The sequence below is a fragment of the Rhincodon typus genome, chromosome 29, assembly GCF_021869965.1.
Source record: "Rhincodon typus isolate 14 chromosome 29, sRhiTyp1.1, whole genome shotgun sequence".
Taxonomy (NCBI): Eukaryota; Metazoa; Chordata; class Chondrichthyes; order Orectolobiformes; family Rhincodontidae; genus Rhincodon; species Rhincodon typus.
The window spans coordinates 22,318,962-22,335,548 of record NC_063360.1 but is presented as its reverse complement, the minus strand read 5'-3'; the positions used below and the strand labels follow the sequence as shown (position 1 = coordinate 22,335,548).

Below are 16,587 nucleotides of genomic sequence, written 5' to 3'. Positions count from 1 at the left end.
TTCATCCAGCCCTGCACCTTGTTGTATTGGTTGTTATGTTAAGTTCTTTTGGCTAATCACAGGGATCTGCCCACTGAGGCCATCTGTTTTGTTTTTGTATAGCTTTGTGATGGTGAATGCTTTGCTGATAGCTATAATATATGCTGCAAGAAAATTTGGAACAAACTTTTTGCCTGGATGGAATTATCTACATTACAGCGTCTGTTTGCTCAATTTTGAGTTGCCTGTTATTATATTGTTGTGCCATCAATAAAATATCATATCTTATGATTAGCATCCATAAGACATATGCATTTTGTTAACTTTAAAATATGGTAAGCTTATAAACAAAAAAAAGCTGTGCTGTGATTTGAGCAAGTCCTGAGAGAATGTTCGTACTTTTATTTGTTCTGATCGAATTTTATTTCCGATATGCTAATTTAGCGCTTGAGCTAAAAAAATTATTTTTAACCTAAATGTTTTGGTGAAAATTTGTGCATATCATTGTGAGAAATATCTGTATTATGGGTGCAATATTCCTCTATCTGTAGGTAGCAAGAGGTAAGAAGGGGACATAACTGAGCAAGCTGGTCCTTGAAACTCACCTCCTTCTTCCTACCTCAGCATTCAAATGCTGAGTGAGAACATCCATGGGTGACTTTCTCAACTCACCAGCAATTAAAGTCCTTAAGTGGTCAATTAAGGCCACGTAAGAGCCTCAAGCCTCCACCTCCCCAATCACCTGGTCCTACAGTAGGCAATTAAGGTGGCTAATTTCCTTAGTGGGAAACCATGGTGATCTAGCTGCCTGCTTGGTTCAGACCTCCAATTACTGTTGCCTCTAGTACCCCTTTACCCCCTCTGCCTGAACCCATTGCCCAGTTTTCTCACATAGCCAACCCTACAATAAGAGGGTGAAGAAAAACTTACCCTTCCACTGAACCCAGCAAGGAGTAGGCCTCAACCAACAGATTTTAGGACCCATGAAGCTACTGCCTCCAATTGGCCAGTAGCTCCTAGCAACCTGATTCACCAGTATTGAGGCCTGTGATACGGTGAGATAGTTGTTCATTTGCTCACCTGCCAGCATTTAATGAGTTGCTCGGCAGGCAGTAGGTTAAGTTTCTCACTGATGGGGATGGTGTGTTCCTCATTCAGCCGCACCTTCTGAAAAATAATGGGCACTTCTGTCCTTAGTGTTTTTATAGCCTCTGAAAGTTATTTCAAGGCCAGGTATGACATGGACAAATTGCAGAGCACTCATTCAATGCTAATCTAAATCTTCTGAAAAGCAGCAATAATTTATACTGCTGTAATACTTTTGTATTTCCCACAACAGCCATCTATCTGGATTGTGCTACTGCAATATGTGAGCAACTTTTGACAGTAGAACCTCACTATCTGTAGGAGACGATTTTGAAATTGTAGAAGCCATGCAGGTGGCAGAGTGAGCATTTGTGTTCCGTCAGTTCATGCTGATTTTGGACTAGTGGCCCACAGATGAAAGGACACTGTATCATTACAGTAGCTGACCCAGACCTCATGTTGTACTCTCTGTTTGATGTGTTATACCTTTATTGCTGTGTACACACTGGATTCCAGGAAATTGTGACATTAACCAATTTGACAGTTAACAATTAGAGTTTGAAATATGATGGATGTTGGTTAAATAATAGCCTCTCTGTAAGGTAAAAAGCTAATGATGCCATAGTCCCACCAGACTATATGGCTGCTCACTATTTAGAGAGACAACTGGTGTTGGTTTAACCTGAGGGTCACCACGTTTCAGGCAAGAGGAGAGGTTAAGAAGGTAACCTCCTTCATGGTAACCTCAGCCAGTGCAGGAATTGAACCCATGCTGTTGCCATCACTTTACATTGCAAACCTGAAGTGTGGCCTAGCTTAGGGTCACAATTACAACACTAGAAACTCCCAGCATATTTCCAGGCAATGAGAGAGTACTAAAATGAATTGGAGGATCAGTTTGAGCTCTCATATCACACTTGCTGGCCTTTAGGGAGGAAAACGCAGATGGCCCTATACTAGTGAAAGCATTTAAATCACATGACATTCCTGACCTGTGAACCTTGACAGGGTCAGTGGTACATGTACTAGGTGGGCACATGTACATCAAATTGCATAAATGATCAAGACAACATTTTAGTTAATGACTAAGCATTACTGTAAATTAATTTGTAGGAATTTGAAAATCTTAAATATTATGTTCTATGTTTACAATGCAGCTTCATTTGCATTTTTGTTTACATTTTATAAAATGCTACTTGATATAAACCACTTTATCAGCCAGCTAATTGGAAAATTATCGCTGATAAAATAAAGATGTCAAGTATAATCTTTAATAATTTTCAATATTGATTCAGAAGTTAACTTAAAATGTGAAACAACCGCAGATTTCAGAGATAGTAGGAACTGCAGATGCTGGAAAATCTGAGATAACAAGGTGTAGAGCTGGATGAACACAGCAGGCCAAGCAGCATCATAGGAGCAGGAAGGCTGACGTTTAGGGCCTAGACCCTTCATCAGAAATGGGGGAGGGGAAGGGGGTTCTGAAATAAATAGGGAGAGAGGGGGAGGCGGATAGAAGATGGATAGAGGAGAAGACCGCAGATTTCCTCAACTTTCGACAGTCTAATTTGAATCTTGCAATATGAAAAAGACCGCAGCCATCATACTGATACGTTTCCTTTGGAAGAAGTGTAGTAAATGATTTTAAAAGTGTACAAGGAGACGTCAATATCAAAATAATGCATCTTTTAAATGGAAACATTAGCACATGGATCAAAGGAGGCCAATTTGGAAGAATAATGAGTGAAAAGTACCGTTAAGTCCGCAGTAACTTAATTGGCATTTCAGTTTCTCCCACTCCATATTCATTACCAAGAGAGACTTGTGGACAAAGTTCTATTAAGGAAAAATTGTAAAAGCAACTCAATACAGAAAATGGAAAGATTTATATCTTTCATATTCTGGGAAGGAAAGGTTTTGAAATGCAGTGCTAAGATCTTCTCTACTTCACAATTATCTTATTATAATATACTTTTTTTTTAACATGTTAACAATGAATCAGCCAATTGGTTTGGCTTCAAAGGCCTTGATATTTTTACCATGTGATCACTATTGTGGCATTTTCGTTTTCATTTAGAGATTGTTGCTTCTGTATGTCTTTAGAATTTTTAATTTTGTCTTTTACTTGACAAATAAATATTTAGATTTTGACAGTTGAGTAACTGCAAGGAGTAAATGATTTCAGCATTTGAAAGCTCTTGCTTATTTTTAATGAATTACTCACTGGACTTGAAGGAGCAACCTATCTTCAAAATAGAATGAAGCAATTACAGGTGTATTTTGTAATATGCCTCCAGGGTATGAAAGTCTTTTTTTAAGAACTGAACAAAACATTGCTGCTGAGTTTGGTTTAGAGACATGTTGTGGAATTGATAGCCGAGTAATGGAGGTTGAAAGGAGCTGAATAGAATGTTCCATATTAAATCCTATTAGTGTAAGCACTGCTTTGCTCTGTGCCATGGGAAACAGAGAGCGGCAGATACTGTTTGCAAATTGGCAGATAGGAATGGTTTGAGAGGAGTATGAGTTTAATTTTGAAATGAAGAATCCATCCCACTGTAAGTATCAACTTATTAAAGTTACTGATATTGGACAGTGAGAAAGTTTTTAATATTTTGTTTCTCTAATAGGTGTTTGTGTCTAATATTAAATAAGTATTTCTGATTAAAACAGGCAGAACGTGCAACCTGGCACTGCTTTACTGTTGAATATGTTGATCAGCAGGTGTTGCTGCACACCTAGTGAAGAAGCTGGAGAAACGTGTTTCATGATGCATAGAAAATGGCATGTGTTTGCAGATTTGATTGAATGTCAAATGCATCATACTCACTGACTTACCTATTTTCCAGTTCTGTAAGCACTATACTGAGAAAAAATTATGGGAAGTGATGATTAATTAATAATAAAGGGGTTTTTTTTGTTGGTTTATGGCTTTGTTGAGATGTCGTTTACCTCAAACATTAATTCTGTTTCTCGCTCCATATATACTGCCTGACCTGCTGATTATTTCCAGCAATTTTTGCTTATTTCAGATTTCCAACCTCAGCAGTACTTTGTTTTTGCATTACTGTATTGAGATTTAATTGTACATTCTCGTGCAGAATATTAATACCTTCCAAATCTCAGTGAATGGTCTCTGTACAAGTAATCTCATCAAAGCTAATTTAGCACTTTCCATTAAGCTCTTTTGATCCTACAGTAATATTTTCCAAAGAGCAGTGCAATTCTGAAGCTAACAAAAAAGTTTGTGGATTTTATGCGCTGCTGATATACATGCCGATAAGTTCTCCGAAGTCCTGCACAATCACTCAGTTGGAAAGTGCTAACTATAACTGAGATGCAACTAGTGTGCTTGCTCAGTGTACTGGGTGAAGCTCCTGTTTTCATTTTTAAAAATAGTTGAAGCAAATCATTCACTGTAGTTTCATAATAAAATAGAGAATGCTTTGTAAAGTATATGTTGATACTAATTCATTCAGAAAATGTTCATTTCTAGTTTGTTAGTTTTCAACTGGTCTATTATGGTTTGTTGTCTATAAAACCTGCAGTACATATCTGCTTAGTCATAACATCTGCATTCTGATTCCATTTTCACTCAAGGTAATGTAAAAAGGTTGTGAAAACCATAGAAGAAAACAATTAAAATTCTAGGAATAGAATTTTAATCAAGTTCTCTTACAGGAATTCATTACTTATGTGTTTTCACCAAAGTAAGTTGTGTAGATTATCTTAAAAAATAAATACTAAACAGGAAATACTTTAGTTTCTTTTCTAGTTTCCCTTATATTTACCTGTTCATCTTGCTGAAAGTATTATTTTAAATAATTTTGAAATTGTACTTATCAAAAATTTATTTTTTTCTTCAACTTATATCATTCTTCTTATCTTGTAACATCAGTCCTGAGGGGAAAATACGACTGTTATACAAGATGGTATCAGTGTTTATGTAAAGACCACAGGGTCCAAAGGAGTAATCAGCATGGATTTAGAAGCAGTGTTCTTGCTCACCAGCCCTGTGAGACAGTAACTAAAAAGATTGTGTAAGCACAGTCCAGAAAATGTAGTTTGTATTTTTAAGACATTTGATAGCATTTTATGTGTGAGACATCTTGGAACAGAAAGGCTAAGATATCTTATTTGTGACCATAGGCTGAGTTTCTGATACTGTATCCCCTCTATGCTTAGCTCAGTTGGCTGGACAGGTGGTTTGCAATACAGAATGATACCAATAGAGCAGGTTCAATTCTCACACTGGCTGAGGTTACTGTGAAAGGTCCAGCCTTCTCAACCTCTGCCCTCACTTGACCCTCAGGTTAAATCACCAGCAGTCATCTCTCTCTAATGAGAGAGTAGCTCTTCCAACCAAAGAAGAGTTACTTGAAACATTAACTCCATTTCCATCTCTATAGATACTGTCAGACCTCCTGAATTTTCTCGTACTTCTGATGTTTTTTTTATTTCAGATCTTCATCATCTACAGTAGCTTGCTTTTAGTTTAAGACCAAACTTTAGCTCAGAAGTGCCAATGATTCTCAATGTTACTTTGGCTCTGTGTCAACTATTGTCTGATTACAGCCCTGTGAAGTATCCAAGGCATTTCTCTATATTAAAGAAGCTCTGTAATTGGAACTTGATGCAATGAAATAAACCTCTTTCCTCATACTTTCTTAAACCTTAACCTTGTTCACAACATTTCACCTTTTATGTTCTTTCTGGGAGCCAAGTATAAGTCTCGACATGCAACATTTTTAAAAAAAAGGAAAGTTTAACATCTCCAATCTATTTTAATCAGTCAGGTAAATATAACAATATTTAAAGTATGAACAAGAAAAGATGATATAATAATAGGTCTTGATTTTCACACTGATGCAGATACACAGAGTTGGGAGTATTCCTGGCTAAGCAAACCTGGCTCAGAAGAAACACCTGCATATAAATTGCCCCAGAAGGTGAGAGTAGAACTCCGGCAGGATGTGTTGGTTGGCAGTGTGGGCAGTTAGATACTGTCTGTACTGGAGTCTAGCCTGCTACCTGAGAGAGGTTGTTTAAATTGGTAATTAGAGCAATTAAGCCCTCGAAGTCCCCTCACCTCACTCCAATCCATTCCTCTTGCCCCATTTGTATCATAGCTCTTCATACTGTCTGTGCCAACCTATGCCCTTCTACCCATCCGTTTGATTCCTTTTGGTACATGTGCTAACCCATAACTCTCACCATGGTTCCTTTATAGACTTTCTATGCCAACTTAGTGCTAATTCTGCCAATCCATGCCTTTACTCCCTCCTTGCCAGCTTACCTTGTAACCATCATGGGAAGACCTTAGGAGCCATAACAAAATGACATAAAATAAAACACTAAATATCTACAGACAACTATATTTTAAAAAAGGTCATTGATAAAATTCCATTTAGTTTATTTAAGTCCTTTCATGCACACAGTCCTCTGTAAAAACAATATTTATATTCATAGCCCCATATCAAATGCAGCTAATCCCTGAGGAAAACATTTGGAGCTGTCAATGAAACTGTGAACTTGCAGCCCCTACTGTGATAATCAATAGTTGTGGAGGTTTGTCACATGTCCCAGATGCTGAGGTCGTTACATTTTTCGGGTATGCAAAATCTTTTAGGTTTTTTTAACACTCTGGCTTTATTGGTTTCCTGCTATTATGACCGCAGGTAAATAGATCCCAGACTAAGAAGTCTATAAAGCAAGCAACTTTCTCATACTACTTTAATCAGGAAGTACTTTTTTGAATTTGACCATTAAAGCCAATGTTAGGTATAATCCCAAGTGTTTACAAGAGTGTTCCATCCTTAGCTTTAACTTAAATGCTGCATTCTATAGATTATACCATTACATACCTGAACTGACGGGTAGTTTTAGATTTTCTTGAAATTTGCTTGATGACATTTCCTGTTCATCTAGGATGTAACCTGTGGGATTACCAATGAAGTTGTTCAGGGCCAGTTTGGGACCTTGGGCACGATCTTAACTAACCTGAACTGCCTTTTTTAAGTACAGTGCTCAACGTACTGCTGAATGAATTCTGTGGATTTTTTTTTTTAAAAATGCCAATTAGTGATGATTGGTGGCTATAAAGAACTGAAATCAGTTAGAAAAGGACACAACATTAACAAATTCTATGGAATTCATTACCCCAGAGTGTGGTGGATGCTGGGACATTGAGTAAGTTTAAGGAGGAGATAGATTTTTAATTTGTAGTGGGTTAAAGGGTTTTGGAGATTGGGCAGAAAACTGAAGTTGAGGCTGAGGTGAAATCAGCCATGATCAAATTAAATGTGCTCAAGGGACTGAATTGCCTACTCCTGCTTCTAGTTCTTATGTTCTTGACATGCAAATTTCAGTTTAGAAAGACGTGACAGAAAATTCTTTTAGCTTTATTTTAAGAGGGTTTGCAGCTACAGCAAAATGTTGAGCTGCCACCAGGGTCTGATGGACATACTGAATCATTAGGTGTAGTCTGTACTCCAGCACCTTATGTATTATGGCTAGGATTGCTATTTCAGAATGTGCTATTTGGTGACCAGAGTAAAACTGTATTCCAAACATAAGGCAGAAATTTTGGTCATATAATGAAGCAGGAGTGAGAAACTGAGAAACATTCTATTTCAGGGTTGATGAAAATTCACAGACCTCTGAGACATTGAGCAGAACATTGCACCTGTTCTTGAGCTGTGCTCCGAATGCTGGGAAAGCATTGAATTAACGAGATGATGGTATACCTGAAGCCCACCATCTTCCCACGTCTACCAGAATTGGGTCAAGGATGCAAAGGTGCATGGTTGGAACTCTCACCCTGTCACCAATTTGCCAACGAATAAAGGCTTTATACGCTATTGGTATTCACCCAGCTGTAGGCAGGCTGAAATTGTGTGGCATGTACAGGAACTAAAGTTATGCATCCAGCTTATCATCTTCCAGGAATGGGGATGTGTGACCTTCGATGCAAAGCACTCAGTGTCTGATTGATGGTCTCAACATCAGAAAGAGGGGTTAGCTTGCTGAGAGCAACACCCCTGCCCTTGCTGATTTTCTTCAAAGGCCCCCTCCCCCCACATTCTCTCTGCCACCCCTACCCCTTGAAAACCCATCCCCCCCCAACACTACCCATTTGAAGTATTGTGGGTTGGGTTGCTGAGTGAGTCTGGCACTCCAGTGCATTTCAGTCCAGGAGCAGCCAGAACCAGGTGCTGCTGAGTAAAAGAGTTGCTTTCCAATCAACAGCCATCAGTCCCGAATTCTGATTCCTGTGAAAGGTCTGTTGCTGGCCTTCCCACTACCTCATTGACTCCTGAGTTGCTGGGCCTCAACAATAAGAGGCCACACTGGTGTCAGGAATCAAGATTCCACCTGCTAACTCAACATTTCTAAACGCAGATGCATCTGATTTACTGAGCATTTCCTGCGTTCTCTGCCTTTATTACATGATTAAATGCCTTTGATTCTACAGTAAGGTGCGGTCCTTCAATAATGCAGGCCCATGGAGATAATACTTGCTGTTTTGCTGTTCGTAATCTCACTTGCCATGCTTTGTCTATGATACAAGTCTAACAGCCAAAACGTCATGGGTTGAACTCTCCCAGTGCCAAATTGCAAAATTTAAATTTACAAATCTGATAAACTTGTTGCAGGCACAAGAAAAAGATATGCTGAAATGTTCCAATTGTAGCAAAATCCATCTGATTCACCAATGTCCTGTGGAGAATAAAGCCAATCAATCTTGGCATCCATTCACTTACCGTTTAAGGGGATCAGGTCAGGGATGGGCAGAGAGGCAGTGATCTAGCCCCCAAACATATTTTATGTGTCATAAAATCTAGCACAAAATCTATAACAAAACCAGACAATTAGTAGCATGGAAGTCTTGTGATGCAGGACACATCCTTACCTCTGGGCTGGAAAGCCACAGGAAGTGTGCTCGTAACATATCCAAATACATTGATGACGCTCTCTGGTCTGCCTGAAACTTGTTGATCTTCCAGAGCCGAGTGTTGCAAACTGGCACATTCCAAGGTCCAGGACTGCATGCAGAGGGATGCACTAAAGCTTGAGGCAGCTGCAAACAAGCTACAGTGGGGAAAGACCACCATCTAAGGTCTTTCAGCCAAAGTTAAATAGGAGTCTGTTTAGTTATTGGACGCTCCCGCTGCCTCAAATGTATGCAAATGTGTAAGAAATGTCTTTGGTTTGTTTGCTGGATAGAGTCAAACTCAAACGTTTGTTTCTTTCTTCATATGCTACTATGCAGGATCAAATTGCTTCAGTGACTGTATATGTATATAAAGATACTTTTATGAATAAAGTATATTTTTGAAACAAAGAAGATGTTGATTACCAGCCTGTATATCCTTCCAATTTGCCTAATTGTAAGAGTGAGAGAATTTCCCACAGAAGGTTATAGAAACCACTTTTCCAAGCATTGACCTGGCCAATGCAATGACTGTCTATGGCTGTCAGCACCTTCTTAGGGTGTGGTATCTGAAAGAAGAGGATTAATAGGATTTTCAAAATATGTCTGAAATTATCTATAGAATGCTGCTTCTGAACACAAATAATCAACCTTTCCAGTTAGATTTTATCTTTCAGAATGCTATAGAACATTGCCAGACATGCTTATAAAAATTAGATTTACAATTGAGTCGACTGTTCTTTTCCAAATCCAGAGTTGAGCTGATAGCCATTGCAGTGATCTTAAATAATTTCAATGTAAGGAAATAAAACCAATCGATCTATCTATCAAGAATCAGTTGCAAGATATCTGTCCTTGCACCTGTGCCCACAGGCTTATCTGTAATTTTTGAGTAGAAAAGCATATGGGAAAGTTTTGGCCACAAGGTAAGGTGTTAATGCAGTTGCTTAAAAGCAATCTAAAGATAACAAGTGAACCTGAAAAAGTAGTCCTCTACCTCCAATGGCTGGAACCCAATGCCTCTGAACCCACATCTTCTCTTACTTTCTTTCCCTTTTCCTTTTACATCACCACCAAGTATACAAACTCCAGCCTGCACTTTTGATTCCACTACCATTAAACTGTTGATTATTGAATTTATCTCATCATGCCCCATGGCTAGTTAACTTTGTAAATAGTTCCGTCCTTTCAGGTAGTGTATCCTTTCATTCAGAACCTCCATCAAACTGGTAATAGGCTTGAAATTAGCAGCAACAACATTTTTGTTACATTTTTCCTTCCCAATCTGAGACCAAATGTAGAACCTGCACAGCTATTGTTGCTAAGACTGGATTAATTTAGCTGAGCTGTCAATTAATGAATGGTCCAAGTGACTGGAGGAAAAGGAAGCATCTATATTGCATCTTTTCAACACCCCAATGGTATTCAAAAACCTGTGGCTTTCTATGCAGGTATTGTTATTCAGAAAATACAGGTAGAAAGAAAATCAACACGAATATATTCCAGTTGATTCAGTTCACTTATTTTTGTTTAGTATGCACCACTACAGGTCCAGTAGGATTGGAATTGCTTGAGGAAGAGTGAACAACTAGAAACATTCAAAGCTCATTTGCCATAGTTGCTTCCTGACTTGATGAGTGTTTTCAGATTTTCTCTTTATTCTTGAATTTCCAGCACTTGAGATGTTTTACTTATATTGCTAGACTCTTGTGATTGTCTTTATACTCAGCCACTTAGTATTGACCTCACTTCACTCTGTTACCATGCAAGCCCAATCTCAGTACAATATTGTGCCTGAGTCAATGGCCTAAAATTGTTATTGACTTCAGTGTCCCCACCCTCCAAAAATCAAATCAATAGTCAGTCTATAATTCACATCTTGTTTATCAGTGTAGTTAAAAATATATTTCCTATTGAGATCATGCGGAATTTGCAAAATGACTTGTGTATTTTAGAACATAAACTGTTAGAATTTCACTAAATAGGGTGTGTAAAAAAAATTACAAAGAACTATGTCAGGAATGAACAAAGCAAAAGCATATGACTTCTGATCATGCATCACTTCAATAATGCACAAGGGATATTTATATTCTGAAAACAAAACTGTCTTAGTTGAAAATATATTTGCTGTGGAAGTATTGAACTGGTTCTAACAAGAAACTGTGGTATTTGCTGAAATCTGTAACAACTATGTCATCATATTTAGGGCTTGCAGCCTTCTCAAATTTGAAGGGTTTTAGGTGTGGTGTTTTTTAAACAACATGTTTGAATAAAAGGAAGTTCCGTACTTTACTTCCAAAATTTACTTTCTATTTTCATAAGGCAAGATGTCTTTCTTCAAATCTACCCAAGCTAAAGGTGTGTAATAGTATTGTGATATTGCCACACAGTTTCCCTTGTTGCCCATCTATGAACATTGTGGTTAAATTGCATTTTCATAATATAAATTCTGCAGGCAAAAGAGAGAGGTTTTCATACACATTGGGGTTGTATTTCAAAGTTAATTTTAAAATGGATTCCAATATGCATGCCAGACTATAGCTACTTGCTTGTAAATATAAGGGATGTATGGCTTAAGCTATTGCCTCAGAATGAGATTCGTAAATGTTTCCTAACCTGTGGCATCTTTATTATATGTCGCCTGTGACTCTAAATTAGGGGCTAAGTAATTCAAACTTGGTTTTTGAATGTCGGGATAACAACAGTATTACCATTTTGTGATCCCCAGATAAATGATTAAGTGTAATTTTCCTATGAACAATTGGAGACAAGAAAAATATTAATTCCTATTTAGAAAATGCTTGGCTTTTGTTTTGCTAGGATTGGAATTCATTTGGAAGGAACTAAAAAATTATTAGCTAATTGATTTACTTTTATTTCTGATCTCTTGATGCAGCCCAAATTGAAGTGATACCGTGTAAAATCTGTGGAGATAAATCTTCAGGAATCCACTATGGAGTCATCACTTGTGAAGGATGTAAAGTAAGTGAGGCTAAAGCACTTATTTTAATTCCTCCTAATTTATCATTTCTCCTTCCCTACCACTTCTCTGCTCAGTTATCTTAGTCAGGAGGGAGGAGCTCACCCAGTTGGAGCCTTAAAATAGATTTAAGAATTGGCTCCTGTACTAGTTTTTTGAAAAGCCATCTAATATGATCCATTCTCTAGTCCTTTCTGAACATCCTTTTTAAATGGTTCTTTCTTAATTAGTTCCCACATCCCATTTATAAGCTACTGTGCTTTCTTTTTCCAACACTGTTCCCTAAAACCCCACTATGCAAAAAAATCTAAAATCTCTTTTATTATTATATAGTCATCTTCAATTCATGCCCTGTAGTTTGGGATTGCAGAAATAATATTTTCCAATTTTACCTTAGCAAGGTATCTCATAATTTTAAGCATCTCTGAAAGAAAATCTGCTGTAATGCAAAATCTCACTTATTTTGTAACTTCTTATTTTTGTGTTATTTGGAGTGAATTTGTTATAGACTGTACAATATTAGAACTGTGCCCTAACAAATGACATATATAAATTTAGTATTGCTTTTTTATGTTTGTACACTAACACCTAAGAGCCTGTGATCTCAAATCAGCTTATCAACCCATCCTCCCACTTTTTGATTTTTTTTTTGTTTCTGAATTTAGTGTCTCTGTGCTCCTTCTTGCATCATCAGGATGGGATGACATGCTGAGGATGTCATTCATGCCTCAAGAGGCTATGAAGACAATAAAACCTGGCTAGTTGGTGTGCTACCACTGTATCGGGGAAGAGGACATGAAATCAGCACAGTGGGGACACTGGCTAGCGGCAGATTGCCATTGCAGTATGGAAACAGGAGGTGCATTTAGAAGGTTGAACTTCACAATAGGGAACGTCAACCTGCAATCTCCTGAAGTTGTTGCTATACATGTTGATCATGTTATAAACTTCCTTCTTAATCTTGTTTCTTTTGTAGGATTTTATAAGTGATATTAATTTTGTGTTATTTGAAAGGAAAGACATTGTCTGGTCCTGTGAAATGGAACAGTATTTTCTTTATTGTATTTCTCATGGAACAAAAACAACAGGGGCTTGATATAACATATTGCATAATTTATAGACTGAAGTCAACAATCTGTGTTGACTTTCATTTTAAGCAAGCCCACTGTTCAGTTAGATTTATCTGAGACCAGTTGTGCTTATGACTGCTTTGGGAGAAATTGCTCATTAATGCCAAAATATAGGCAGTGCATTATGGGGACTTGCTTTGCCTGGGAAAAAGCAACTGTTAGAATTAGTGTTTTGCATCTATTTTCTCATTGCATTGCAAAGTATGAAAGCTGATTCTGCAGCCTAACCACAAACCAAGATTGATACATTATTTTTGCTTACTTGTAGCTTGTGTACTTGGAATTTGCCAAGATCATTTGGTGATCTTCTGATCTGCTGCTAACTCTGATAATTAATTTAGGTTGCTGAGCTATAGCCCAAGGGAGGAAAACCTTCTTTCATTTACATTGAAAGAAGACCCAAGTCCAAAAGAAATACAGCTGGCTCACCACTGAAAAATACAATACTAGAGTCATGGAAACATAGAGCCATACAATCATACAGCATGGAAACAGACCCTTTGGTCCAACTCATCCATGCTGACCAAATTTCCCAAGCTAAACTAATCCCACTTGCCTGTGCTTGGTCCATATCTCTATAAATCTTCCCTATTCCTAATCCACATACAAACCACCCCCTATGTGAAAAGGTTGCCCCTCACGTCCCTTTTAAATCTTGCTGCTGTCACCTCAAAAATACGTCCCCTAGTTTTAAACTCCTCCACCCTAGGGAAAAGACTTTTGCTATTCACCTTATCTACGCCCTTTATGATTTTATAAACCTCTATAAGGTCACCCCTCAACCTCCTACACTTCAGTGAAAAAAGTCGCAGCCTATCCTTATAAATAAAACGCTCCGACAACATCCTGGTAAATCTTTTCTGATCCTTCTCCAATTTAATAATATCCTTCCTGTAACAAGATGACCAGAACTGTACATAGTGCTCCAAAAGTGGCCTCACCAACATCCTGTACAACCTTAACACGACATCCCAAATCCTTCATTCAAAATACTCTTCAGATGGTTTTAAACTGTGTTAGGAAATACTACTGTAATTGGTAGCAGGAAAGTTTTGGGTTCAAAGTTTCTCAGTGTTTGCAAATTTTTGTTTAGTAATTAAGACTGTTAAACTGTTCACCTCTGTGTGAATTGTCAGCTATGAATTAATCTTGACTTACAATGTGAATATTTTTTATTCTGATTGTGTGCAAGGTTTCAGACAGGGTGAATGGAAGTCTCATTGAAGATAGTAATAATGAACAAAAAGAATTGATTTTCATTCATATAGCTACTTCGTGGCTGCTAGAGAGCTCAATGTGCTTGACAGTGATTACTGCTGTAATGTAGGAAATCTGTCACAGCAAATGTGATAGCAGTCAGGTAATCTGTTTTTGTAATATTGTTTGAAGGATAAATATAAGTCAACACACCTTCACTGCCCTTGGGTATGACCTGTCCCAACTGCATGACAGATCCACAGAGGAGATGGCACAAAGATGTACAATTGGGATGAGGTTGCCATGGGAGCCCTCAAAATTGACTTTGGATACCATGACACTTCAAGGTATTAGGTCAAGTATGGGCCAGGAAACGTTCTGTTGATTACTATTTACCACGCCCTTGCCTCTGCTGATGTATCACTACTACTCCAAGTTGGACAGCACTTCGAGGAAGCACTGAGGGTGAAAGGGCAAAGAAGGCAGACTGGTGAGCCAAGGTCAAGTTTCATCACAACTTTGCAAATGTAGACAAAACAGCTGAACTCCAAAGGTGACTGCCCTTGCCATTAAGGCAGCGTTTGTCTGAGTGTGGCATCGAGGAGCCTGAGCAAAACTGGAGTCAATAGGTATAAAAAAGAAAACATTCTCCGCTGGTTGGAGTCATACCTAGCACAAAGGAAGATTTTGTTGGAAGCCAATCATCTTAGTTCCAGGACATCACCGCAAGAGTTCCTCGGGTAAATGTCTTAGACCCAACCAACTTCAGCTGCAAAAGCAGAAGTTGCTGGAAAAGCTCAGCAGGTCTGGCAGCATCTGTGAAGAAAAGATCAGAGTTAACATTTCGGGTCTGGTGACCCTTCCTCAGAACTTCAGCTGCTTAATCAATTACTTCTTCTCCATCGTAAGGTCAGAACTGGAGATATTTGCTGATGATTATATCTGTTCAGTATTAATTGTGACTCATCAGATATCAAAACAGTCCATTTTTATATACAGCAAGGCTTGCACGTATACCCAGTTTTGGGCTGGCAAGTGGTGAGTAACATTCACGGCAGAGAAATGCCGGTTATTCACTATCTCCAAGAGAGAATCTAGCCATTGCCCCCTGACATTCAATGGCACTGCCATTGCTGAATTCTCCACTATTAACATCCTAGGGGGTACCATTGATCAGAAGCTGAAATTGTACAAGCAATGTACAAGTCAGAGGCTAGGAATCCTGTCGCAATTAACTTGCCTCCTCTCTCCCTGATGCCTGTCAAACATCTACAAGACACAAATCAGGAATGTGATGAAGTACTATCCACTTTTTTTTGACGGGTGTAACATCAGTAACCTTCAAGAAGCTTGACAACATCCAGGACAAAGCAGCCTGCTTAATTGGCACCTGCGTGAGAGCACCAGTACTTGTAAGCCACACACCATCTGGTCTTGAAATAATATTTCCATTTCTTCACTGTTGCTGGATAATAGTCCTGGGACGCCCATTCTACCAGCACTGTGGGTGTTTCTACATCCCAAGGACAGCAGTGGTTCAAGAAGGCAGTTCACCACCACTTTCTCCAGGTCAATTAATGATGGGCAGTGAATGCTGGCCGTTCCTTTAATGAATGATAATAAAAAACAGGTATAGGATCTTTTAAATCCACCTGAAAGAGCAATTGGGATTACTTTGTTATCTCATTCAAATGCGAACACCTCTGACAGTGCAGTGCTCCCTCAGTACTACACTGGATTGTTAGTCTTTTTTTTTGTGTTCAGGTCCTGGAGAAGGACTTGAACCCATGATCTTCTAACTTGGAGGTTTGAGTGCTACCACAGTGTTATGGATGACAAACAATGGGCCATTTTTGTTGGCAGGAATTCTCCACAGTCATTCCATATCCTTGTATTTTACTGAGAGTGGATACAGTACCACAAAATGTATTTTTTCCAAAGGCAAGCTGCAGCCTTTTTTACCATACTTGAAAGTAGTATGGAGCACTAACTACAGTAACTAATGTTGGCACCGATGAATAATGATAAGAGTATGTAAACTGATAATAATTGAACTTCACAAATTCTTTTTTATTTTAAACTGACATTGTTCATCTTTATAGCCAGAGTTCCTTGTGGTAAAGTATATCTTTTTAATGCGATACGCTAGCCAGAATTTCATTTCGTTTTGAGATAGTGGGACCTGCCAATGCTGGAGAATCTGAGATGACAAGGTGTAGAGCTGGATGAACACAGCAGGCCAAGCAGCATCAGAGGAGCAGGAAAGCTGACGTTTCGGGTCT

The 16,587-nt window shown here is 38.4% G+C and overlaps 1 protein-coding gene across 1 annotated transcript in view; it reads left to right on the top strand.

Annotated features, from left to right (window-relative positions):
• The window catches only part of LOC109912504 (nuclear receptor ROR-beta-like), a 41,539-nt gene that overhangs the window by 1,712 nt on the left and 23,240 nt on the right, over positions 1-16,587 (top strand). Inside the window, exon 2 of the mRNA XM_048614263.1 lies at positions 11,895-11,980. Within this exon, the coding sequence (XP_048470220.1) occupies positions 11,895-11,980 (86 nt within the window). The remainder of the gene's footprint in view (positions 1-11,894; positions 11,981-16,587) is intronic.